Raw genomic sequence first — 26,567 nt, 5'->3', positions numbered from 1 at the left:
GTGTATATATCTTTATTCATGGACCTTTAGTTTGTTTCCATGTCTTGGCTGTTGTAAATAATCCTTCTGTGAGCGTGGGGGTGCAGGTAATCTGTTTCAGACCCTGTTTTTACATAAATACCCAGAAGCGGCCCAGACGGTGTGGCTCAGTTGGTTGAGTGTCTTCCAGTGTACGAAAGGTCGCTGGTTCGAATCCCGGTCAGGGCACATGCCCAGATTGTGGGCTTGATCACCAGTAGGGGGCGAGCAGGAGGCAGGCAATTGACGTTTCTCTCTCATCATTGATGTTTCTCTCTCTCTCCCTCTCCCGGAAATGAATAAAAACTTATTTAAAGAAAAATACCCAAAAGTGGGGTCCCTGGGTCCAACGACGGTTCCATTTTTAATTTCTTGAGGCCCCTCCCTACTGTTTCCATGGTGTCTGCCCCAGTCTGCATTCTCATCAACAGCGCACGGAGGTTCCCTTTTCTCCACATCATTGCCAACAGGTGTTGCGCTATGTTCCTGGCGGCAGCCACCCTGACCACGCGAGGTCACATCTCCCCATGGTCTCCATCCTGGTCACAGGAGCAGAAAGGGAAGGTCCCACAGCAGGGCTGAAGCCACGGCTTCCAAATGATGTGGCTTAGGGAGAGCTGAGAGACCACGGGACTCAGCGTCGCTCTGTGCTCCTCCACCGCCTCACCCACCCTGGCGACCACCATGTGGTACAGGGGCTCAGAGCCGGGGGACAGAGGCTGTGCCTCTGAGGGGTCTTTAGAGAGGTCAAAGAGCAAAGGGGGGCTATGCTGGTCCACGCCCTCCCCGGAGCAGGGGCACAAGCCTTTGTCGTAGCAGGCGCTGGCTCCCGGGGGGTGGAACCTCGGTGTCATGTAGTGAACTTTCCACAGCCGTCCACCTAAATGCAAACAGGGATGTGGTCAGGGTAGCAGGAACCTGATCAATGATAAACACCTGGCCCAGGTACTAACACTGGGGCGTGGTCACCAACACCGCATGTGATGTAAAAGTAAGAAGAGCCCTGGATGCTGTGGCTCAGTGGTTGGAGCATTGGCCCGTGGACTGAAGGGTCCCAGGTTCGATTCCAGCCAAGGGCACGTACCTGGGTTGCAGGTTCGATCCCCGGCCCAGTTAGGGTGCATGCTGGAGGCAACCCATCGATGTGTCTCTCTCACATCGATGTTTCTCTCTCTCTCTGCCCCTCCCTCCCTTCTTTCCTCTCTGAAAGGCATGGAAAATATATCCTCGGGTAAAGATTAAAAAGAGAGAGAGAGAGACTTGTGTACATCTGACATCAATGTTGACAAATCTGTGTCCATGTGTGTGTGCATGTGTGTGTGCACAACTGTTTGTGTGCATGTGAGCGTCCCTGTGTGTGTGCGTGTGTTGTGCTCCAGCCACAGAGAAAGCAAAGCGACCTACCTCAAAGGGCTCCGTGTGGCTCTGTGTGGGGGTTAGAATCATAGGTGCCATTGGAATACTCTTACTCTTTTGCCCTATGACTTAACCGTTCAACGCCTAGCAAGCATGGTGTGGCGACAGCCTGACTGGCCAAGGTCTGGCTGTGTCCTCAAGGCGTTCATTTGGATACAGGGCCGATAATAGAACCAGCCACAGGACATCACAAAGTGAAGCCAACACATCCCTTCCCCCATCAACATGGCACCGCCTGGGACCTGATTTTTCTCAGCTGGTAAGAAAAGAATCTGCCCTGTTACAATGAATTTCATGTGTGCACGTGACCAGGTTACGATGCCCAGATACGCAGTCTGACACTAGTCTGAATATCACTGTGAAGGTGTCTCTATCTCCATCTATCTATCTATCATCTACCTACCTACCTATCATCTATCATCTATCTATCTCTGTCTATATCATCTATATCTATATCTATATCTATATCTATATCTATATTATTTATATCATCTATATCTATATCTATATATCTATATCATCTATATCCATATCTATCATCTATCATCTATCTATCTATCATCATCTATCTATCTATCTATCTATCTATCTATCTATCATCTATCTATCATCTATCTATCTATCATCTATCTATCATCTATCTATCATCTATCTATCTATCATCTATCTATCTATCTATCTATCTATCTATCTATCATCTATCTATCATCTATCTTATCTATCATCATCTATCATCTATCATCTATCATCTATCTATCTATCTATCTATCTATCTATCTAATCTATCTATCTATCATCTATCTATCTATCTATCTATCATCTATCTATCTATCTATCTATCTATCATCTATCTATCATCTATCTTATCTATCTATCATCATCTATCTATCATCTATCATCTATCTATCTATCTATCTATCTATCTATCTATCTATCTATCTATCTATCTATCTACCTACCTACCTACCTACCTACCTACCTACCTACCTACCTATCATCTATCTCTCATCATCTATCATAAGTTTAACATTGAAATCAGTAGGCTTGGAGTAAAGCAGATTGTCCTCCCTAGTGTGGGTGGGCCTCACCCAATCAGTTGAAGAGCTTAACAGAAGAAAGACTGAGGGTCTACAAAGAGGAAGACCTTCTGCCTCCCGACCACAGCACAGACATTCTGCCTGATGCTCCAATCGTCAGACTCAAGGCAGCAGTCTCCATACCTGACAGGCTGCCGGCCTGCGCTGCCGACTTCAGACCTGCCAGCCTCTAAAACCACGTGATTCAGTTCTTTAAAATCTCTTCCTCTCTCTGTCTCCATCGATCCATCCATCCGTCTATCCATCCATCTACCTCTCTATGCATCCTCGCCCCCACAGGCCCTCTTGTTTCCGTTTCCCTGGAGAAGCCTGACGGGCACCCGCCCCCACGGTGTCCGGGAAGGCGTTGCACTCACTGTCCTTCTGGTGCCAGCGCACTGCATGGAGATCCACCCCACAGTAATGAAACAGGAACTCGTGTGCCGAGTGCTCGGCAGTGCCCTGCACCAAGGGCAGCAGGCTACGGCCATCAATCACCCTGATTCAGGAAAGAGACAGCAGGAAGCAATCAGACCAAGGCATGTGGGCTGTGTTTTGCACCCAGGGATAAAACCCCGAGGCTGCAAGGGCCCCATATGGAGGTTTTTTCCCCCCTCAATGCGAAAGATCTCAGAAATTGGGGACCAGGTGGTCTCATCGCACGTGTACCTGTCCTGGGGCACCTCGCCGCCCGCCAGCTGGACCACGGTGGGAAACACGTCCATCAGGCTGGTGGGCTCATGGATCACCTGGCCTGCAGGCAGGACTCCGGGCCACCGGAATATCCCGGGGACACGGATCCCACCTTCCCAGCCTCCCATGGCTTTACCACCTGTAAGGAAATGACACTATTAGAACGCTCCATGAGACTTTCCAGTCTAGACTCACACCTGCCTACAGGTGTGTATGTACATAGATACCCATGTGCACAGGGGGCCTGTATTACCCCAAACTGGACACACTGATTATTCCAGAATCTTGTGATGCCCCCCCAAGCAGGAAGACTCCACCCCTCTACCCGGGAAACTCGGGGGTCTCTGTGATCCCCTGAAGAAACAGGACATGGGCCCTGGCTGGTGTGGCCCAGTGGTTAGAGCGTGTTCTACCCCACATGCGACGTGATGTATTGAAATACAAGGACACGCACAGCTTGGGGCTAGGGTCTCCACCCCGCCTTTCATTCAGAATGGCGATTAGTTATTTATTTTGACATCTCTCTTGTCCATTAAAATGTAAACCCTTTGAGGGAAGACCACATGTCTTTATCTCTCTATCTTGGCATCGAGGTAAAATGTGGTCTATAGGAGATGCTCAAAAAATGCCCCTTGAATCCACTTAAATTTTTTAATCTTTCCCCGAGGGCAAGTTTTTATTGATTTGAGAGAAAGAGAGAGAAACAGCGATGGGCTGCCTCCCATACCCACCCTGACTAGGGATCGAACCCACAACCTAAGTATGTGCCCCACCAGGAATCCAATTTGCTATCCTTTGGTGCCCGGGATGACACGCAACCAATCGAGCCACCCAGCCACGGCTGAACCCACCTTTTTTTGACTTCCACTGAGTGTTCACCCTTCACTCATGGGACTCCCTGGGTGCATCTGCCCTTGAACCCTACGTCCAGGGGTCTTACCTCTGTATATTCCATTCCATCCCCCCTGCTGGCCATGCCTGTCATCTCTCTCCTCCAAATGCCCTCCGTGGTCCGAGGTGAAATACGTGAGCGTCCGGTTTGTCAGACCATTCTCTTCAAGGGCATCGAGAATTTTACCTTCAGGAGAGACGACACGTTTCAGGACAAAGTCAATAAAACAGCATCGGGGACCAGAGCGCCATCAGCCCCCCTCTCCACCCGCTTTCTGTATTAAGTCACCGCTTGGTGGAAAGTCACGCGCAGAGACCCATCTCCAGGAGACCACAGTGATGGATGTGACTGCAATGTGTCAAGATATATCCCATTGTTCTGATACAGTAGGATCCAGAATAGATATATTTAAATATATTTTTATGGATTTCAGAGAGAGGAAGGGAGAGCGAGAGAGAGAGAAACATCAATGATGAGAGTCATTGATCCGTTGCCTCTTGCTCGCCCCCTACTGGGGATCGAGCCAATAACGCAGGCCTGTGCCCTGCCCGGGAAATGAACCGTGACCTCCAGGTTCATAGGTCGACACTCAACCACTGAGCCACGCCGGCGGGGCGGTTACCGTTCTTTAATGGTGAGGCCCAAAGTAAGTAATGCTGGGTCATGTCTTGAGTTACCTACAAGCCAGTCCATCTCCTGCACACAGTCTCCATATAAACCGTGCTGGCTCTTCCCGAGAAACTCCTTTGTGACCGTAAGGGGGACGTGCACATGCAGCAAGGAAACAAAGAGTAGGAACGGCCGGTGTTTATTCCTGAAAAGAGAGAAACATCGTTGAAGCAGAACAGCATCTGTGTCGACACTAAGGGGTCCGTTATGGCGAAGGAGAGACTTGAGTTTTGGAAACCGCTACAGATAAAAGGTTGGGTTCCTCAAACTCGCCTGCACAAAAGGCGGGCGTACAAAATCCCAAAGGTGATACAGAGACTCAAATGCTATTAGAACTCATCTCCTCTTAAAAACGTGAGGGTTTAACAGTCACCAGCGATACGTCCGATAAGCGGTTAATTTCCAAAATGTATAAGGGACCCATACAGCTCAACAGCAGGAAAAGAGACAATGCAATTTAAAAAATGAGCCAAGGGCCTGAATGGACATTTCTCCAAAGAAGACACGCAGACAGCCAAGGAACATATGAAAAGATGCTCAACGTCACTCATCATCAGAGATGCAAATTAAAACCACAATGAGGTATCACTTCACACCCGTCAGAATGTGTATTATCCACAAATCACTGAATGACAAGTGCTGGTGAGGGTGTGGAGAAGGGGGACCCTGGTCCACAGCTGGTGGGAATGCAGACGGGTGCAGCCACTGTGGAAAACAGTGTGGAGGGTCCTCAAAAAATTAAAAATGGAACTGGCTTTTGACCCAATGATTCCACTTCTGGGAATATATTCAAAGAAACACTAATTCGAAAGAATATATATATATATATATATATATATATATATATATATATATATACACATGTTCATTGCAGTGTTATTTACAAGAGCTAAGATCTGGAAACAGCCCAAGGGCCCATCTGTAGATGAGTGGATAGAAAAGCTGTGGTATATCTACACCGTGGAATACTATGCAGCTGTGAAAAAGGCAGCTCTCTTACCCTTTGGGACAGCAGGGAGGGACCTGGAGAGTATTATGCTCAGTGAAACAGGTCAGTCACAAAAGGACAAATAACTTATGATTTCACACTTATATGTGGACTCTAATGAGCAAAATAAAGAAACAAACAAAACAAAAACAGGCTCATAGACACAGAGAACAGACTGACAGTTACCAGGCTGGAGGGAGGGCTGGGGGGCTGGGTGAAAAAGGGGGGAGGGATTGAGAAGGACAGGTTGGCGGTTACAGAATAGTCCTGGGGGTGGAAAGTACAGCACAGGAAACATAGTCAATAATATTGTAATAACTACAGATAGTGCCAGGTGGGCACTAGCCTTTTTGGGGGGGAGAGAGGGGTCCCTTTGTAAGGTATATAAATATCTAACCCCTATGTTGTACATATGAAACTAATATAACATTGTATGCCAATTGTAATTAAAAAATAAAATTAAAAAAAATCTGAACAGCCTAGCTGGGCGTGGCTCAGAGGTTGAGAGTCGACCAAGGATCCAGGTAATCAGGCTTCGATTCCCCGTCAGGGCGCATGCCCAGGTTGCGGGCTCGATGAATGACTCTCTCATCCTTGATGTTTCTATCTCTCTCTCCCTCTCCTGTCCTCTCTTTGAAATCAATAAAGATATATTTTAAAAAATAAATAAAAAATAAAAATAAATTAAAAAACTCTGAACAAAAATGGGGGTTGAATTACCTTTCAATATAGGAAACTGTTTCTTTTAGCAGAAGGCTTGTTACTCTCTCCAAAACCATGGGCTGCTGGGTGACGTCATGGTTTCTCATCAGGATGCAATTCCAGCGCCTCACGAACCCTAGGCTGGAGTACCAGGCGACGAAAAACAGAGAGAAGAGGATGGCCGCCCCCACGACCGCTCCCCAGGAAACAGAGATGAGCCCGCAGGCCTTGCCGGCTGCCATGGTCAAGATCCCCAAGGCCAGCCACTGGGTGTAACGCCAGAGCTTCATTCTCAGAGCCACATGCAGCTGGGGTGGATAGTCTGGGTCACAGTCCGTCACCAGCGTGAAAGGCATCCCGTAAAAATAGTCGAATCCGTGGCTGAGGGGGTGGTGGCAGAAGTCTGTACGGGATTCACAGTTGACACCCTGGTGCCATTTTCCTGCAGATAGAAACAGCCAGTTGCACAAAAACCCACATTTAAAAAATACATACATATATATACGTTTTTATTGATTTCAGGGAGAGGGAGAGAGAGAGAGAAACATCGATGTGAGAGAGACACATCCATTGGTTACCTTCCACACGTGCCAGGACCGGGCCAGGGATTGAGCCTGCAACCCAGGTCTGTGTCCTTGGCTGGAACTGAAACGGGGACCCTTTAGTCCACGGGCTGATGCTCTAACCGCTGAGCCAAACCAGACAGGGCCCCAAACCTATATTTGTCTGAAACAAATCACGCTGTCAGGATAATTCGGACGTTCCCATGAAAAAGGAGGTAGGAAACGGCAGAATTTGAAACTGAGGAGAAATATGATAGAAATTTGAAAGATAAAGAATGTTCTAGGCCCGGATGGCTCAGGGGTTGAGCATCGACCTATGAACCAGGAGGTTACGGTTCGATTCCCAGTCAGGACACATGGCCCCCAACAGGGGGCGAGTAGGAGGCAGCCGATCCATGACTCTCATCATTGATGTTTCTCTCTCTCTCCCTCTCCCTTCCTCTCTCTCTAAAATCAATTTAAAAAAATAGAAATAAAAATAAAGAGAAGTCAGATGGATCAGGCACCAAATTTTGGTTCTGACCCGTGACCCCTTTCCCTTGTAGAAACAGGGGATCTTGAAAACCCTGCTTTTCAATGGGACCAAACGGCAGGAGCAGGGGTACCTATGAGGCCTGTTGCGTAACCGCGCTGTTGCAGGATTCTTGCAAACGTGGTTTCATTCTCGGGGAGTCCGCCAGAGCCCCCGATCCAGGTAAGGGCCCGCAATCCTCCATCGCTGGCGTCCATGCCTGCAGAGCAGAGACGACAGGGAGATTTTGGTGTCTGCTGGCAGCCATGGGGGCTCTCAGCTGGGGTGAGTCTGCCCTCCCCTCCTTCCAGGGGACAGTCTGAAGGGTCTGGGATTGGTGTTGGTTGTCACAATTGGGGGAGGGGGCACGACTAGCGTCTGGTGGGTATAAACATCCTACAGTGCGCAGGGCAGACTCAGCAGAGGGAATCACCCAGCCCCAACTGTCAGTGGTGCTGAGGCTGAGAACCCCTGAGCCTTCACATGACTCTATTTGTCTATCTATCTATCATCTATCATCTATCTATCATCTATCTATCTATCTATCTATCTATCTATCTATCTATCTATCTATCTATCTATCTATATCTATCATCTATCTATCTATCTATCTATCTATCATCTATCTATCTATCTATCTATCTATCTATCTATCTATCATCATCTATCTATCTATCATCTATCTATCATCTATCTATCTATCATCATTTATCTATCTATCTATCTATCATCTATCTATCTATCATCTATCTATCTGTCTGTCTGTCTGACTATCTATCTATCATCTATCTATCTATCATCTATCTATATCTATCTATCATCTATCTATATCTATCTATCTATCATCTGTCTATCATCTATCTATCATCTATCTATCTATCATCTATCTATCTATCTATCTATCTATCTATCTATCTATCTATCTATCTATCTATCTATCATCTATCATCTATCTATCATCATCTATCATCATCATCTATCTATCATCTATCATCTGTCTATCATCTATCTATCGCTATATCCATTTACCTATCCATAGTCATCTGTCTATCTATCCTAGTCAGGGCACTTGCAGGCTTGGTCCCCAGTAGGGGGCGTGCAGGAGGCAGCCGGTCGATGTCTCTCTCTCTTGCTCATTGATGTTTCTCTCCCTCTCCCTCTCCCTTGCTCTCTCTCCAAAAAAACCAACAAAAACATATTAAAAATAAAAAAAATTAAAAAATATATATATATACACATAAAACGATGCCTGCATTCCTTGGCTCATGGCGGCTTCCTGCGTCATCAAAGTGCAATACTCCAATTTCTCACTCGCATCCTCGCGTCTCCTCTGCTGCCTCCCTCCTGGACCATCCAGCATCGAGTCGCCATCCCCACGTCCCTGACTTAATGGGACACCTTTCTGGGGGCGTGATTCAGCCCCCAACGCCTTCCCAGACTTCACATCAATATTGCTGCAAAAACAGGGTGCCCCCCCCCAAAAAACACACAGATAGACACCTTAACAGCTGGTATAGCTCAGTGGGTGTTTCTTTTCAGCCAGACTGAGCTTTCAACGAAGAAGATTCATCCTAAAATGCTACTGGAAGTTTGAAAACGCAGTTTAGGTATGAACAATGCCTTTGTAATTATTCAAAGTGTGTATGCGGTTTTTTTGGGGGGGACACAGGGTGCACACAGTTTAACGGCTGATCACTCACTTAATTTTCGCTCCTTTTCGGGTTTAATGGATTTGAAATAATGGGTGACGCCAGACTAAGCTTTGAACAAACAAAATTTATCCACTAGACTTTATGGGGACACATAAAAGATAAAGTTTACGGTATGTAACCGGAAACAGTCAATGTATTGAGGGAGCACAGATACCCCACGAAATGATCCTTGATGTTGACGATTCCATTGCTTTGCATTATCAGCAGGGCCTGGACCAGAGGGTCATCAGTTTGAAAACAGGCGTTGACCAAAAAAATTATTCATTTCTATAGATTCTTTCAAATATTGAAAATGAACTATATACTAATAAACAGGGACTTTATAATCATTCAAAATATATACATTTTTTGGGGACACCCTGTATTTAAACAACTAAACAGACATCACAGTCAGCTACCACCGGAGGGTTTCAGCATTTCCAATTATCACAACTTTTTTTTTCCCCACGACTGCATAAAACACAGTATGTATGTAATTACGAAACAACAAACGAGCGGACACAGACGGGCCCTTTTCCTGGTGGTCCCCACGACACCCACCTGATCTGAAAGCGTGTCTCCCGGTCAGGAAAGCAGCTCTGCTCGGGGTGCAGATGGGGGCGGCCGCCAGGTGCTGGGTGAGCCTCACGCCTTCCCGTGCCAGCCGGTCGATGTTGGGCGTCCTGGGCAAACCACACACATGTCACTGTCAGGAAGGGGGATGTGTGTCCAGCTCCAGCAGATCTTTGCATGGAAAGGCATCGGGAAGGAACTCTATTTGGAAACAGGGTCTTTGCAGGTGGGATGAAGGGAAGGCTCTGAGATGAGGTCGTCCTGGGTCAGGGGGGCCCGACGCCCAAGGACAGGGTCCTTGTAAGAGACACGGACACAGAGACGAAGCCACGTGGAGACAGAGGCAGAGACGGGAGGGAGGTGGCCACCAGCCCGGGGATGCCTGGAGCCCCAGGAGCTGGAAGAGGCAGGAAGGACCCTCCCTGGAGCCTCTGGAGGGAGCTTGGCCCTGGGACATCTGGACCTCAGACGTCTGGTCTCCAGGATTGGGGGTGGGGGACAAGAATTCCTGGTGATTTTAGGCCACCCAGTTCATGGTCACTTGTTAAGGCAGCCAAAGGAAACGTACACCCACCCACTACAATTCCCTGTTCTTGGAGAGGTGTAGGGCTCTCTTTTTCCCTGGAAAAATATATTTTTTGGTGTTGAGATCTGAAGCAGTCAGGAATTTCCTTCCTTCTACAGGCTGATTTTAAACGCATCATTCAGCCAAACACACACACACCCCACCACCACCACCAGCACCACCAGCACAGGGTACCTCAGTGTGTCGTTCCCATAGCAACCGAGGTCCCCAATGCCAAGGTCGTCGGCCATTATCAGGAGTATATTTGGTTGAAAGGCACCGGCTGCTTTTAATTCGCAAATCCTCAGGAGGAAACATACGGTGACTAGAACCAGCCAGCAGTCCCTGGAGGGAAACGCCAAGAGGCAAAAGAAAGATCTGTCAACGTAGGAAACTTTCACACCTGTGAAGAACTTTTTGTGAGCGTATTTGAGCCAAACTGTGGACAAATTTTGCCCGGACGCAGAATCTCAACGGGATGAGATGATGTTCCGGAGAACGGCAGGTCTGCCCCTTGTTTTATATATTACAATCTAAAGAGGAGACGTAAGTGGGTCCCACGAAATCCACGGGTGACAGATGGATGAGGGAGGCGGGAGAAAGCAAAGCGGGGAAACCTCTGGGTTCGGTAGAAATGATAGACACACGTCTTTTACTCAGGTCGGTGCAGGATAGTTAACAGTCAACAATTAACTCAGTAACAACGAGGGGATTTGTAGTATCCACAGAAGGAACCCTGTGCCCTGAGGGGTCCGGAAAAAGGGAAATTACTTGGACATTCCAACGATATGTTATCGTAGATGCAAAAAAGACAATAGACAGGCTCAGTTCTGGTAAAGATGGACCTTTGTGAGGGGAGATGCCGGCCTAGGACCTGACGACCCTCCATAAACTGCTTTTTAGTTAAAACAGTTTTCATTTCAGACCATCCTGGGTGGTTCCTTTAGGCCTCTGAGTTTGCAGGGCCCCCCACAGGCCTCCCCCCCCCAGCTCCTCAAGGTCAGCACGTGGCCCCTTTGCGTCCACAGGTCTATGCTGTGGAATGAAAAGTCACTGTTTCAAATCTAGGTTTACGCATTTCCACTAAATGTAGGATTTGCCAAAGAGATGCATCTGCCGCTGGTTCCTTTTGTCCCAATTGCTCGCATAATATAATAGGCGCCGGCAGGGATGTTAGTAAGCGCGGTGCGAAAAACGGCTGTTTGCTTTTGGAATCCCGGCCCCTCCTTTCCCAGCACCGGGGTAAAGAAGATACAAAGTTTCAAGTCTCACTCAGTGAAGGGCGGGGTACAAGGCGGGGCGTTCAGGTTTCGTGCAGGCGCCTCCCTTTCCCGGGGTCGAAGGTGCCAAAAGTCCCGGTTGTTCCGGCTGCGCCATGTTGGAGAGGGTGGGGGGGCCCGGGAAGATTTGGGCATCGGGGCACTTACATACTAAAAGGCTACATGTAGGGTGATTCAAAGCACCCCAGACGGGACCCGGGGATACAGCAGAGTTGTTTTCGCTACATAGTTACCGCGCATTTGAAAGGCCCGTTGCTCGAGCGCCCGGAGCGCGCAGGCGGCTGTTGCGCGTAAAGGGACCCGGAGCGGACGCGGCGGCTCCCGGGCTCTCCCCGCGCTAGAACCCGGAGGGGCACGGAGCTGGGGTAGCCCTGATCCCAATTCCAGCCCGTCCTGGTGTGGGGGGGTCCCCATTTCCCCCATTTCAACCCGGGGGAGAGTCAGGGCGCAGAGCAGCGGTGCTCTAGGGGGACCCGGACTGGGGCGTGGCCAGAGTGTGGGGGCCTCCGCCGAGTTGAGGGGGAGGGGGTCAAGGCCGGACTGGCTGTCTTGGGGGGGCTGTTTTGGGTTGGGGAGAAGGGGACTCAGCGTTGGGGGTAGGGGAGCGCAGGGCAAGGCGGTGGAGGTCGGGCCGCAGGAAGGGGGGGGGCCACGAGGGCGTGTCTTAGACTGTGGGGCTCCAGGGAACAGCCGTGCTCGCGAGGCTGGGGTTAAAACGTTTTTAGGCAAAGGGGGTGGGGCCAGGGGGCGTGCCTTAGACTTTTGGGGAGGACCCAGCTAGGCCCCGCCCACCGCCCTCCTTTGTCTTTCTCTCGTCAGACCTCTAGCCCCTTGGGGCCGGGAATTGTCACCACCGCAGGTCTTTTGTGCCACGTCCCTGCACAGGCCTCGGACTTTTTGTTGAATTCTAGGTGCACCCTCAGGGCTCTCACTTTGGACTCCCCACTTTCTCCCCCACCTCCACCCCGGGCCCCCAGCCCCAGGTCCCATGGGGGGGGCTGTGTCCTGGGGTCCCGCGCACCTGGCAGCGGCGGGCGGGGCGCGTCTCCTCTGCACCAAGGGTCCCATGGCGGAGCGCAAGCGACACGCTGAAGCCAGACGCACAGGACTTTGCCCTCAGGGCCTCGCGTTCAAGTCCCGCCCACGGAGTTTAAAAAAATCTGCCCGGTGAGGCCCCTCCCTCCCTAATCTTCTTAATCTCCTGGGAATAAATCTTTGAAACAGGTTTTCCTTCCTTCTGCGAGTTCCCGGTGGACACCCCCTGGGAAAGTGGGGTCAATGAGGAGCCGGTTAAGCCAGGCTGGGCTTGGGTATGGGGACACCAAACCCTACCCCCCCACACACGCACCCCTGCCAGCCCTCAGGACCGAGCCCCCTTTCCTCCACCTAAGGAAGAATATATTGGGGGTTTCCTGGTGAAACCAGGCATCCAGGATGCGAATTAAGTGTCATGAGGGTCCTGGATACCAGATGGCTACTCTATGGCCAAGGGGAGGGTGCGCGTGTGTGTATTAAATGTGAGCTGGTGTTGTTGGACCTTCACCCGCAGGACTGTACATTGGGGCCTGCCTCGTGGTCATATTTAGGTCCTGGTCCCCCTAAGCTACCCCAGAAGGAATGCTCTCCTTACTTTTAAAATTCAGTTTTGGCCATAACAATCCAGGCAGGGACCAGGCCTGGGGGGGGGGGGGGGGGCATCTGGAATAGGGTCCCTGCGTCCGTCCCCTCGGGCAGGTGTCTTGCTACCAAGCCAGTGGCAGGGGACCGTGCAGTGACCGACAACACTGAACCTCCAGACCATTTCCCAAATTCTAGGTTTTCCCCCAATCACCGGGGCTCTTGCTCACCCAGGAACATCCCTTGGAAACAGTTCCAGCCCCCAACACACTGTGTCCTAACCAAGGTTCAAACGACGGACCTGCGCTGCTCCATGGGGCCCGGGCCAGCCTGTGTCAGGGCCGCGGTGTCCCCTGCTGTCTACAAGTCGGCATGACAAAGACATGAGTTACTTTGGGACTGAAGCTCTTTAAGGGGGACACAGCGGGCTTTCCAGGGGCGGGGGGAGACTGGGGTCCTTTGTCCAGAAAGCCCTGAAGCAGGAGGAACTTTGCTGGTCGCTCGCCTGTTGCGTCACTGCTCTTTTGCATCATTTAGTTGTGACGTCGCTTGCGTGGTGCGTCATTTGCCTGTTACGTCACTGCTCTGTTGCGTCACTCGGTTGTGGGGGTCGCTTGCGTGTTGCGTCATTCGCCTGTTGCGTCACTGGTTGGTTGCGTCATTCGCCTGTTGCGTCACTGCTCTTTTGCATCACTCAGTTGTGACGTCGCTTGCGTGTTGCGTCATTCGCCTGTTGCGTCACTCAGTTGTTGCGTCGCTTGCCTGTTGCGTCACTCGCCAGTTGCGTGGCCTGGGCAGCCCTCAAGGGTGCATTTTATTTAGTGGAGTCCGTACGTGCCTGTGGCATTCTCTTGACCGAGCTTTACAGCCGCGTTTTATTTGCCCCCCAGATGGAAGACATCCAGGCATCGGGGACCCCAGGGTGCCCCGGGGCAGGCGGTTACTGCCCCTCGCCTTCCCGGCTGCACCAGCAGAGGGGGAAGGGCCCGCAGCACGGCTGCAGCCACGGCCTCCAGACGTTGTTCCGCGCGTCCAGCTGCAGGGGGACAGGCCCGAGGGTCCGGCGATGGTCCTCCACGGCCTGGGCCACCGTGGCCAGCAGCCGGTAAAACGAGGGCTCGGTGTCCGGCGTGAGCGCGTGGGCCTCGGAGGGGTCGCTGGAGAGGTCGAAGAGCAGAGGCGGGTCGTGATGGGTCACCGCGTGCCCTGCGCACGGGCAGATCCCTCGCTCGTAGCAGGCGCGCGCTGCGTCCGGCTGGAAGACGGGGGTCAGGTAGTGGACCTTCCACACGGTGCCTCCTGGGGGGAGGCAAGAGTCCCCGAGAATGAAGAGGGGGTGCTGCAGGGCAGCCTCGCTCACAGCAGCCAGAAGGCAGATGTCCACCAAAGAGGGGGTGGAGCCCTGGCCCGTGTGGCTCAGTGGTTAGATCACCAGCCAGCGCACCCAAGGGTCACAGGTTCGAGTTCCGGTCAAGGGCACATACCTGGGGGGTGGGTTCCCTCCCCACCCCACCCCACCCTGCTGTGGGGGGCTTTGCAGGAGGCAATAGATGCGCTCACTGAAATGTTTTGCAAGACCATGTGCTCCCACCTCTCGGGATCTGTTTTGCGCCTCAGTTTAGTTTGTTCATTGGATTTCACCTGTAAGGGAGCCTGAGGGGATCTCAGAGGGGAGGGGGAAACGGGGCTGGAAGACATTCACCGAAGAACTTCTAGGCATCTATGCCCAGCCCATGGACACGGGCACTGGTGCCGGGAAGGCCTGAGGAGGGGCTGGGAGCGGGATAGAGGGGTGAATGGGGGGAAAAGAGAGGATTTGTGTAATACGTTCAACAATAAAGGTGAATTAAAGAAAAGAAAACACCCTTCTGCGGATATGAACGCAGCAAGAAGGGTGTGGAAGGCGGAGAGACAGGAGCCAGGAGCAGGGAAGCCCTAAGGACAACCTGGAGCGTCCAGGTAGACCTTGTACCTGGAGGGCAACTGACACGGCCCCAAGGTCAGCCTCAGGACACATCCTTGAAAGACTGCAAGGCGAGCCCTGGCCAGTCTGATCCACTAGTGAGAGCATTGGCCCAGGCACCAAAGGGTGCAGACAGGTTCGTTTCCCGGTCAAGGGCACGCACCTGGGTTGTCGGTTGGATCCCCGGCCTGGTTAGTTGCTGCAGGAGGCAACCAATTGATGTCTCTCTCTTACAGCAATGCCCCCCCCCACTCTCTCTAAAAGCCAATGGAAAAATATCCTTCAGTGACGATTCACAACCAAAAAAAAAAAGCAATATAGGTAAAAAGAGTAGACTTGAACGGTCAGAGACAGGCTCTCGGATATGTGGGCACGTGGGGGGTGTGTGCGTGTGCCAGTGTGTGAGCGAGCATAGAAAATCCCCTAAGTTGTGCCTAAACCATACGTAACAACCCTCTTATCGTAAGGCCGTTGAGAGGATGTCGCTGGCATGAGGGAGAAAATATCCCAAGAAATGTAGAAAGGAGCCCGGCCGGCGTGGCTCAATGGTTGTGCATCGACCCTGATCCAGGAGGTCGCCGGTTCGATTCCCGGTCAGGGCCAATGCCCTCGGTCCCCAGTAGGGGGCGAGCAGGAGGCAGCTGATCCATGACTCTCTCTCTTCATTGATGTTTCTATCTCCCTCTCTCTGAAATCAATAAAGACATATATATATATATATATATATATATATATATATATATATATATATATTTTAAATATATCTTTATTGATTTCATAGAGAGGAAAGGAGAGGGAGAGAGAGAGATAGAAATATCAATGATGAGAGAGTCATCGATCGAGCCCACAACCCAGGCATGTGCCCTGACCGGGAATCGAACCCCGATCGCCTGGATCCCAGGTCGACGCTCAACCGCTGAGCCAGGCCCGGCCGGGCAAGACATATTTTTTTAAAAAATAAAAAAAGAAAGAAAGAAAGGAGCCAGTAGAAGGGCGGAGGCAGCCGCCAAGGGGGTAGAGTCCCCCAGACGGTGCCGTCCCCCAGCCTACTCACTGTCCCGTTGGTGCCAGCGGACGGCGTGCAGGAACTTCTCACAGTAATGCATCAGGAACTCGTGGTCCGAGTGCCGCGCGGTCCCCAGGAGCAAGGGCAATAGGTCCCGGCCGTCCACCACCCTGCAGAAAGCGGCACAGAGACTCAGGGGTGGAGCGGCACCGATGGGAGGCATGCCCGAGCCGTGGCCCGCTCGGGGGCGCCTTGGGGCAGCCGCCCAGCTACCCTCCTGCCAACATCGCCTTTGACTAAAAGCTCAGCCGGGACCAGCTGGTTCAGGTTAGGTTTCTGCCCAGCTGAACATATGAACGCAAAATAAGCCACTGAGTCGCTGAAACGTCTTTTTCTGTGTGTGTACGTGTGTGTTTTAAATGCTGATTTGAGTTTTAAGTTATTCTAGAATACGTGTGTTTTTGTTTTTGTTTTTAAATATATCTTTATTGATTTCAGAGAGAGGAAAGGAGAGAGAGAGAGAGAAACATCAATGATGAGAGAGTCATGGATCGAGCCCACGACCCGGGCATGTGCCCTGACCGGGAATCGAACCCCGATCGCCTGGATCCTAGGTCGACGCTCAACCGCTGAGCCACGCCCGGCCGGGCTACGTGTGTTTTTTTCAACAAGACTTGGAACCGTTTTCTGGCCTGCAGGGCCCTCCGCCCTCACCTTTCTTTCCTAAAACTAAGGCCCGGCCCTGGCGAGTGGGGCTCAGTGGTTAGAGCAGGGGTTGGGGAACCTTTTTTCCTGCCAAGGGCCGTTTCTATATTTATAGCATCATTCTCAGGCAGCACAAAATGATCAACTTAAACATTAGGTATAAGAAAAGCTCCCCGATGTGTTGAATTTCGAGTCCCGCCTGTGGTTGTCCCGGCAGGGCCGGACTCAATGCCATCCAGGGCCGAATGCAGCCTGTGGGCCGGACGTTCCCCACCCTCGGGTTAGACTGTGGGCCTGCACACCGAAGGGTCCTGGGTTCAATTCCCAGTCAAGGCCACCTACCTGGGTTGCGGGTTCGATCCCCGGCCCCGGTTATGGCATATCGGGGAGGCAACCAGTTGATGTGTCCCCCTCACATCCATGTTTCTCTCTCTCTCTCTGCTCCCTCCATCCCTCCCTCCCTTCAACTCTCCCTCAAAATCAATGGGAAAAATATCCTCAGGTGACAGTTAACAACAAAAACCAAACCCCCCCACCAAGGCTGATGTCTACATATAAGCCATGAATTTTTTTGTCTATGCACAAAGATTTTTAAAAAATATATAAATATATAAAAATAATATATAAGTGCATATAAATAATACATATGTATATAATATATAATATGTATATAACATATTTTATAGATACGCTATACATATTACATGATTTAATTATTTATTCATGTCCAGGCTGTTAAGATTATAAAATAATTTATTTTCTTATTTCTTCCAAAATTTTCTATGCATGTTAAGACAAGAAAGACTGAAATCATATAAAATTTCTGCATGACACTGAATCTAAAACACTTTTTTCGGGGTACATTGTTAGATTTTTTTCCATGACAATGTCCCTTATAATAAAATGGGCCCCACTTACCAGCCAGGAAAGAGAAATCCCCCCCCCTTTCTTTTTTGTATAAAATGAAGGAGACGCTTGATCTCGGGAGATGACAGGGAACTGGAGCCTTTTCCCAAATTTCTCGGACACTTTACGCCATGTGACAGGGACATTGCAGACACATGACATCTGTGTGCAAAACGGAATTGCTTTTGGGGGGGTTGCTCCGTACCTGTCCTCGGGCACCTTGCCGCCCCCCAGCTGGACCACCGTGGGGAACACGTCCATCAGGCTGGTGGGCTCGTGGATGACCTGGCCGGCGGGCAGCACCCTGGGCCACCGGACTATCCCGGGGACACGGATCCCGCCTTCCCAGCCGCCCATGCCTTTACCACCTGTGTCGAAACAAGAGCAGAAGAATACGGTTAAAAACCAGATGGGGTTGCTTACCCTGGGTGATTTAACATTTCTGCTTGTTAAGGCTTTTTATTGATTTCAGAGAGGAAGGGAGAGGGAGCGAGATATAGAAACATCAATGATGAGAGTCATTGATCAGCTGCCTCTTGCACGCCCCCTACTGGGGATCGAGCCCAGTTGCTTACCCTGGGTGATTTAACATTTCTGCTTGTTCAGATTTTTTATTGATTTCAGAGAGGAAGGGAGAGGGAGCGAGATATAGAAACATCAATGATGAGAGTCATTGATCAGCTGCCTCTTGCACGCCCCCTACTGGGGATCGAGCCCACAACCCGGGCATGTGCCCCGACCGGGAATCGAACCCCGATCTCCTGGATCAGAGATTGATGCTCAACCGCTGAGCCACACCAGCTGGGCTGCTGAATCCCTTGAGGTAGATGGTCCACTGGAAGGGGTAGGAATGGTAGGTAAGACCACAGACAAGGGCCTGGGGCTCTGTCGTACGTACCTTTGTAGACCCCGTTCCAGCCCCCATACTGGTGGTTCCCCACTTGAGCCTCTAAGAATCCCCCGTTGTCCGATGTAAAATAAACGAGGGTACTGTTGGTGAGACCTTCTGCGTCCAAAGTTTCAAGGATCTGCCCTGCAAAGAATTGGTATGTTTGAGCTGGTCAACACAAATTATGTATATAAAATAAAAAAAATATATATATATATAATATAAAATATATTATTATATATTTAAAAATTATATATAAAATAAAAAATATATAAAATATAAAATATATATTTAAAAATTATATATAAAATAAAAAAATATATAATATAAAATATATTATATATATTTAAAAATTATATATAAAATAAAAAATATATAATATAAAATATATTATTACATATTTAAAAATTATATATATAAAATAAAATATATATAATATAAAATATATTATATATATTTAAAAATTATATATATGTAAAATAAAAATATATAATAAAAAATATAAAAATATATATAATATGTTATAATATATATAATATATATACAATTATTGATCGATTTTTATTTATTTTTATTTTTTATTATTATTTTTTTATATATATATTTTAAATATATTTTTATTGATTTCAGAGCGAGGAAAGGAGAGGGAGAGAGAGAGATAGAAACATCAATGATGAGAGAGTCATTGATCGAGCCCGAAACCCGGGCATGTGCCCTGACCGGGAGTCGAACCCTGATCGCTGGGATCCTAGGTCGATGCTCAACCGCTGAGCCACGCCCGGCCGGGCTGACCGATTTTTAGACAGAGAAGGAAAAGAGAGACAAACATCGATTTGTTGTTCCACTTCTTTATGCATTCATTGGTTGCTTCTTGCGTGTGCCCTGACCGGAGATCGAACCCGCAACATTAGACTATCTTAAACCAAATTATTCACTGTGTGTGCTTTAGCATTTTGGAGCAATCCTCCGAATGAGTCTTTATACTGGGAGTGAGCGGAAGTATAGCTGGGCTATTCTGAGCATCTATGATCTAACATGGACACGTCTTGCTATACTCCCCAATCTGTGTCCACAAGAGATTTAGGCAAGATACAAGGCTATATGCTACAGAGCACTAAACAGTAAAAAGTTAAAATTGAGACAAAAGAAGATTTAAAAAAAGAAAGAGGTTGACTATGGTGTTGGACATGTATGTCCACGGGTAACGAACAATCTTAAATAGTGGCTTAAGTTTCTTAAAGTTACACAAAAGATACCTGCACCCCCATGTTCATTGCTGCATGGCTCACGATACCCAAGATTTGGAAGCAACCTAAGTGTCCATCGGTGGATGACTGGATAAAGAACATGTGGTATATCCCTACAAGGGAATAGTATGCAGCCAAGAAAAGGAAGGAAATCTGGCCAAAATGTGACAACATGGATGGGCCTCGAAGGCATTATGGTGAGGTGGGACAGACAGAGAAAAACAAATACCACATGATCTCACTTATATGTGGGATCTAAGGAGAAAAAAAAAAATTATAGAAAGAGAGCAGAGTGATTGCCAGAGGTGGTGGTGAAGGGGGGGAGGCAGCCAGTTTGCACCAGGAAGACTCACTTACCCACCATCCAGTCCATTTCCTCTACGTTGTCTCCGTATAGCCCGTGCAGGCTTCTCCCAAGGAAATCCTCAGTCGTGACGAGAGGGGTGTGGACGTGCAGAAAGGACACAAACAGAAGGAAAGGCCCTTGCTTGTTTCTAAAAATAAATATGAGACCAGGGTTCATTTTATTTATTTTTTTTGAAAAGCAGAGATGGAGATCCTAGAGATACAAAACTGATTTTATGCATCTTGTTTCCCTTGACGACTATCATTTTGTGCGTTTTTTAAATCTTCACCCAAGGATATTCTTTCTGTTGCTTTTCAGAGAGAGAGGAAGGGAGAGAAATAAAGAGAGAGAGAAAGAGAGAGAGAGATGGATGTGAGACAAATCGATTGGTTGCCTCCTGCACGGGGCCCAGGGCCAGGGCTCAAGCCTGCAACCGAAGCACATGCCCTTGACCAGAACAGAACCAGGGAACCTTCAGTCCACAGGCCGACGCTTTAACCACTGAGCCAAACCAGTTAGGCCTGACACTCACCTTTTGAGAAAGGAGGAGGCCTCCTTGAGAATGAGGGACGTCGTCCTTGAAAAGTCCATGGGCTGCTCCGTGATGCTGTGATTTCTCATCAGAAAGCAGTTGGTGTAAACAATCAGAGTGCCCATGAGCTGCGACGTCATCAACAACAAGGTAGCCACAATGGTCAAGCAGATGAATGGCGCCCAGGAGACCGACAGGAGGCCGGCGAGTTTCCCGGCGGCCAGCGTCAGGGCGGCGAAGGCCACGATTTGCACGTAGAAGTTGAATCTGCGCTCCAGGCTCACCCGACTCTCCGACACTTCCCAGCCCATGCAGTCTCCCATCATGGACAAAGGTATCCCGTAGAAGTGGTCGAATCCGTGGGTGTGGGGGTGGTGGCAGTGATCGCTGGAGGATTCGCAGTTGAGACCCAGGTGCCATTTTCCTGAAAGGGAAAAAAATATATGTTTATGTAACAACTGGCTTATCAGTTGTGTGTGATAGTCTAGGTACTCAGTTGGGTGCTGGGATTGGGTGCAGATGGAGAGGACAGGACTAGTGTTTGATGTGATTTGCACCACTAACTAGTCTCACTCTTTCAGGGCAATGGGACCCTGTGTGGCAGCATTACCTGGTGGATCATCTATACTCTTGTGACTAGTGACCCGAGCTAGTTGACTTAAAAATCACAGAAATCCCTCATTTTTCCACCCTGGAGACCAGACGTCTGAGGTCCAGGGGTCCCAGGGCCGTGCTCCCTCCAGAGGCTCCAGGGGAGGATATTTCCTGCCTCTTCCAGCTCCTGGGGCTCCAGGCGTCCCCGGGCTGGTGGCCGCCTCCCTCCCGTCTCTGCCTCCGTCTCCACGTGGCTTCTCCTCTGTGTCTGTGTCTCCACTCTGTCTCTTCCAAGGACCCTGTCCTTGGGCGTCGGGCCCCCCTGACCCAGGACGACCTCATCTCAGAGCCTTCACGTCACCCCATCTGCAAAGACCCTATTTCCAGGCAAGTCTGTATGTGCAGGTTTCGGCATTTAGGGCCTGATATCTTTGGTGATTTTGCAACCGTCTATGTGAGAAAGAAAACAAAGGCCCAGAGGCGTCGAATTGCTTCAGAAACCTCAGTCGGATAAAAATCACTGTGGGCAACAGGATTCCTGCCTTCCGGCTTGACCTTCAGCTGGCTAATCTGCTATAATGAGGGTAAGAGTGGTGGTGGGGCGTCTGTTATTTATTTATTTACTGTTAAAGATTTGGCTCATTTAAAAAAATATGTGTTTTATTGCTTTCAGAGAGAAGAAGGCAGATGGAGAGAGAGAAAGAGAGGGAAGCATCAATGATGAGAGTCGTCGATCGGCTGCCTCCCACACGCCCCCTACTGGGGATCGAGCCCCGAAAACCCCCAGCGTGTGCTGTGACCTGGAATCGAACCGTGACCTCCTGGTTCATAGGTCGAGACTCAACCACACACAAAACAATATCCTTAAAGTTTGGAAAGACACATACCTATTAATCCAGTGGCATAACCCCGATCTTTCAGTATTTTTGCAAAAGTCGTCTCATTGGTCGGAAGGCCTCCTGAGGCTGCGGTCCACCGGAGAACACGAGAGCCGTCGCTGGACACCATGCCTTTTGAGGATCGTTTTCAAGAAATGGTACCATCCCGCGCCGATAATATCATTATTATTTTAATGTAAATTAAAAAAAAAATAAAATAAAAATAATAATTTTGTAATTTCCGGTTACAGTTAACACTCAATATTATATTAGTTTCAGATGTACAGCATAGTGGTTAGACATTTATATACCTAACAAAGTGTCCCCCCAGATATTTCTAGTACCCACCTGGCACCATACCTACTTATTACAATATTATTACTGAAAATATCCCCTGGGCTGCACTCTACACCCCTATGACTATAGCGTAACTGCCAATCTGTCTTTCTCAGTCTCTTTACTTTTTTTCCCCAGTCACCCAACCACCCCCCACCCGCCCGCCGGCCTGCAATCTGGCAGCCATCAGCCTCTTTGTGTCTATGAGTCTGTTTCTGTCTTCTTTGTTCATTTATTTTGTTGTTTTTTTTAGATTGCACACATAATTCAAATCCTATGGCATTTGTCTTTCTCTGCCTGACCTGTTTCACTCAGCTTAGCACCCTCCAGGTTCATCCACGCTGTCGCCAATGGTAAGATTTCTTTCCTTTGTTTTGGCCCAGTCCTGTTCCATTGCACGCATGCACCACAGCTTTGTCCAATCGTCTACTGATGGGCATATGTTTTCTTAATTTATCAGTCGTATTAAACTTAGGCTATTTTTTTTTTTTTAATATATCTTTATTGATTTCAGAGAGAGGAAAGGAGAGGGAGAGACAGACAGATAGAAACATCAATGATGAGAGAGCCATTGATCGGCTGCAGCCCGCATGTGCCCTGACTGGGAATCGAACCCCGATCATCTAGATCCTAGGTCGACGCTCAACCGCTGAGCCACGCCCAGCCGGGCTAAACTTAGGCTATTTGATGAGCCCTGGATGGGTGGCTCAGCAGGTTGGAGCATCACCCCATAAGCAAAAAAGGCATGGATTCGATTCCGAATCGGGGCACATATCTGGGTTTCAGGTTTGAACCCCAGTAGGGGGAGTGCAGGAGACAGCCGATCAATGACTTTGTCTTATCACTGATGTTTCTCCTCTCTCCCTCTCCCTTCCTCTCTCAAATCAATAAATATATATAAAAAAATCAATAGAAACATATCCCTGGGTGAGTATTAAAAAAAAAATATGGGGGGACATGTACCATTCCCTGCCGCTGAGCTGCAGGATCCTTATTTGAATGCCTGAATTAGAGAAGTTAAAGGGAGAATCCTCAGCCGTTGGACTCATGGAAGGACAAACCTGATCGGAGAGGGTATCTGCCTGTCAGGAAAGCAGCTCGGCTCGGGGTGCAGAGAGAGGCCGCGGCGATGTGCTGGGTGAGCAGGACCCCACCCTCTGCCAGGCGGTCAATATTTGGAGTCCTATGGGGAGAGACAGACAGGGGCGGTTTTCATTCCTTCACCAACAGAAACTCACGTTTTCCCCATCGACGTCTCCTGGTCATTGCTGAACCCACGAAGGTCCTCCTATCAATGACCAGAGGAGATGGCGAAGGGCGTTCACGACCTTCCGAACCGTCGAGGAAACTCATCGACCGGAGTCGACCTTAGGACCTGTGTTTCTGCAAATGAAACGGGTGCTGTGGGGAGCCCAGCAGCGGGGAGGGCCCTTCTCACTTGGGGTTCACAGTCTTGGTTGGAAGGGTCTTAGCGCCTTGTAGGGGGGCGTGGGAGGGTGGGATCCCGATGTAGCTTCATGGTGGTCTCCAAGGGCAATGAGACCGCGATGGAGGCGACGAGCTCATTGTAAGAGCAAAGCAGTAGCAGGGACACATGGGCTTCGAGGCAACACTGATTTTAAAAACATCATCTTCAGGCCCTGCCTGGTGTGGCTCAGTGGTTAGACTGTCGGCCTGCACACCGAAGGGTCATGGGATTGATTTCTGGTCAAGGGCGTGTACCTGGGTTGCAGGTTCGATTCCTGGTCCCTGCCGGGGTGCATGTAGAAGGCAACCCATCGATGTGTCTCTCTCACATGCATGTCTCTCTCTCTCTCTCTCTCCCCCTCCTTCCCTTCCACTCTCTCTAAAAATCAATGGAAAAAAATGTGCTTGGGTGAATATTAAAAAAATAATAATAAAAATAAAAACTAGAAACATTGTCTTTAGAGGGTTTCAAAGGCGGGGGGGGGATCTATAATACTCTGAATAAATAAAAACAAACGTTTTCCGTGGGCTGTGCTAATGGCGATGGTATTTAAAAATAAAACCATTACTCCTGTGTGGGATGGGCTGGAGCCGGGGTTATTGCAGGCCTGGGAGATGGCAGGATTGGGAGTGTTCAGTGGCTTGTGCAGAATTCTGCTAACGTTTGGATTGTTTGTATCAAGGGCCAGATGCATTGTCTGTGGTCTCTGCGTCGGGGCCACGCCCGGGCCGTTCTCTCCTTGCCTGATTGTGTCATTGCCATAGCAGCCGATGTCCCCAATGCCAAGGTCGTCCGCCATCAGCAGAAGGATGTTGGGTCGAGAGCCAGGTACACCCCTACCGTTGGTGGGCCTCAGAACGAGGACACCGACTGCTGCAGCCAGCCAGCCCCTAAAAAACAAGCTAACAACCCAAACAAATCGTCAGTAAGAAGTCTCTCTGGCTTTGTATCTCCTACAAGGAGTAAAGAGACTCAACCAGGGCATGCACATAAGTAGTGCTCCGACCCACAGGGTCATGAAATAAAGACACCTGATGGGCTCCTTGGGAAAGCAGACACCTCCCACGGGAGATGAAAAATCATGGGTGTCCCAGGGGGCTGGATACCTGCTGGCCCAGAAGCCTGCCCACCACGGTAGCCACCAGGGCTTGACATCTGCTCGGATGGGGGCAAGTGATACAGACTTCCTCCCCAACCTGCCCAGGTTACCCCCAGGTAGGGGACCCCATGGAAAAACATCAATGAACCCCGAGTCTCACGCCCGGTTTCCAAGACACACGATCGATCCGTCACCGAGGAAGACCCGCTTTGTCATCGGTGGATTCTGCCACATGAAGACCCGTGGAGGCAGGGATGGGAGATTCAGGGCCAAATTCCATCTTACCTAGAACGTCCCGGGCGTAACATGTCCTCTCTGGCTTCCTGTCTCCTACGAGGAGCGAAGAGATGCGGAATCAGACAGGGCCGCAGGACGTGAAGCCGTTCGATAAGCAGAACAGGAAGGAGGGAAGGAAAGGGAAGCCGTTCGATAAGCAAAACAGGAAGGAGGGAAGGAAAGGGAAACTTTGGTTATCTCTGGTATGATCCGTACAACCTTGAAGCAGCTACTAAAAACTCACAAAAGAGCCCTGGCCCTGTGCATTGGAAGGTCAATGGTTCGATTCCCAGTCAGGGCACATGCTGGGGTTGCAGGGTCCACCCCCAGTAGGGGGCTTGCAAGAGGCAGCTGATCCATGACTCTCTCACATTGATATTTCCATCTCTCTTTCCCTCTCCCTTCCTTTCTCTAAAAATCAATAAAAACACATTTATAAAAAATACAATGAAAGAAAATGATAGAAAAAGAGAGAGTAGAAGGCTGGCACCCAGTGGGAAACGGGGAGGTGCTTAAGGATACAAAGTTGCAACTAGAAGGTCTGCAGTTGCAACTGGCAGCACAGAGGTGACAGTCAGCGCTACTATGTTACTAAAGTCAAAGTGTCTGACTGATGGCATCTTAATTGTTCTTAACACTCAATGATTAGCAGTGATTCTGCAACCCTCAGAAGCTGTTGGCTCCTGTTACTGTTGCAACCATCTTGCGAAACCCAGGTCCTTGCACAATGAGCTTCCCCATAGTGGTATCTCTCCATCCCATCCCGGTTTAAGAAAAGAAAATGCGAACAAGAGAAGGAAAGGGTTTCTTCAAGACAGTCGAACCCATAATTTTGCCTGGGGTTCTATTCCTGGAGAGAAGGGACCGTCTGCTTCTTGGCTGCCCCTTGGACCCCGGGGAAGGACAGTTAGGCGTCACCACGACGCTTGGCCCTGTCCCCAGCTTGGTATTTCATCCCCAGCCTGTCTTTAAAATCCAGTCTCCATGCTGTAAAATGTCTAAAAACCTAGTCCCTTCCCCCTCTCCCTCCACACATTTTGTTTTTTATTTATTTTTATTTATTTATTT

The 26,567-nt window shown here is 49.3% G+C and overlaps 2 protein-coding genes across 2 annotated transcripts; both read right to left on the bottom strand.

Annotated features, from left to right (window-relative positions):
- Positions 1-114: 114 nt before the first annotated feature.
- Positions 115-10,821, bottom strand: ARSD (arylsulfatase D). The gene is made up of 9 exons (XM_016219791.2): positions 10,553-10,821; positions 9,781-9,902; positions 7,623-7,748; positions 6,473-6,896; positions 4,773-4,909; positions 4,144-4,281; positions 3,180-3,342; positions 2,888-3,009; positions 115-898 (listed from the first exon to the last, which is right to left on the bottom strand). Exons 1-9 carry the CDS (start codon positions 10,606-10,608, stop codon positions 534-536), a joined length of 1,653 nt encoding a protein of 550 aa, XP_016075277.2. The 5' UTR covers positions 10,609-10,821; the 3' UTR covers positions 115-533.
- Positions 10,822-13,466: 2,645 nt separating this feature from the next.
- Positions 13,467-25,629, bottom strand: ARSL (arylsulfatase L). Its single transcript, XM_087829273.1, has 10 exons — positions 25,509-25,629; positions 24,868-25,026; positions 23,718-23,839; positions 22,330-22,452; positions 20,849-21,272; positions 20,328-20,464; positions 18,733-18,867; positions 18,040-18,202; positions 16,272-16,393; positions 13,467-14,553 (listed from the first exon to the last, which is right to left on the bottom strand). Exons 1-10 carry the CDS (start codon positions 25,529-25,531, stop codon positions 14,195-14,197), a joined length of 1,767 nt encoding a protein of 588 aa, XP_087685399.1. The 5' UTR covers positions 25,532-25,629; the 3' UTR covers positions 13,467-14,194.
- Positions 25,630-26,567: the final 938 nt, after the last annotated feature.

Source organism: Miniopterus natalensis, chromosome X (assembly GCF_054644295.1).
Source record: "Miniopterus natalensis isolate mMinNat1 chromosome X, mMinNat1.hap1, whole genome shotgun sequence".
NCBI classification, from domain to species: domain Eukaryota; kingdom Metazoa; phylum Chordata; class Mammalia; order Chiroptera; family Miniopteridae; genus Miniopterus; species Miniopterus natalensis.
This window is presented reverse-complemented; position numbering and strand designations above follow the sequence as displayed.

Bases quoted from the DNA above. Each gene is read 5' to 3' on its own strand.
- ARSL (XM_087829273.1), bottom strand. From the start codon at position 25,531: ATGTTACGCCCGGGACGTTCTAG. The intron at 21,273-22,329 runs GTATGTGTCTTT...TTTCCCTTTCAG, and splicing joins TTATGCCACTGGATTAATAG to GAAAATGGCACCTGGGTCTC. The intron at 18,203-18,732 runs GTACGTACGACA...GTTTCGACACAG, and splicing joins CTGGAACGGGGTCTACAAAG to GTGGTAAAGGCATGGGCGGC.
- ARSD (XM_016219791.2), bottom strand. From the start codon at position 10,608: ATGGCCGACGACCTTGGCATTGGGGACCTCGGTTGCTATGGGAACGAC. The intron at 7,749-9,780 runs GTGGGTGTCGTG...TCTGCTCTGCAG, and splicing joins GAGACACGCTTTCAGATCAG to GCATGGACGCCAGCGATGGA. The intron at 899-2,887 runs GTGAGTGCAACG...GTTTGCATTTAG, and splicing joins GCGCTGGCACCAGAAGGACA to GTGGACGGCTGTGGAAAGTT.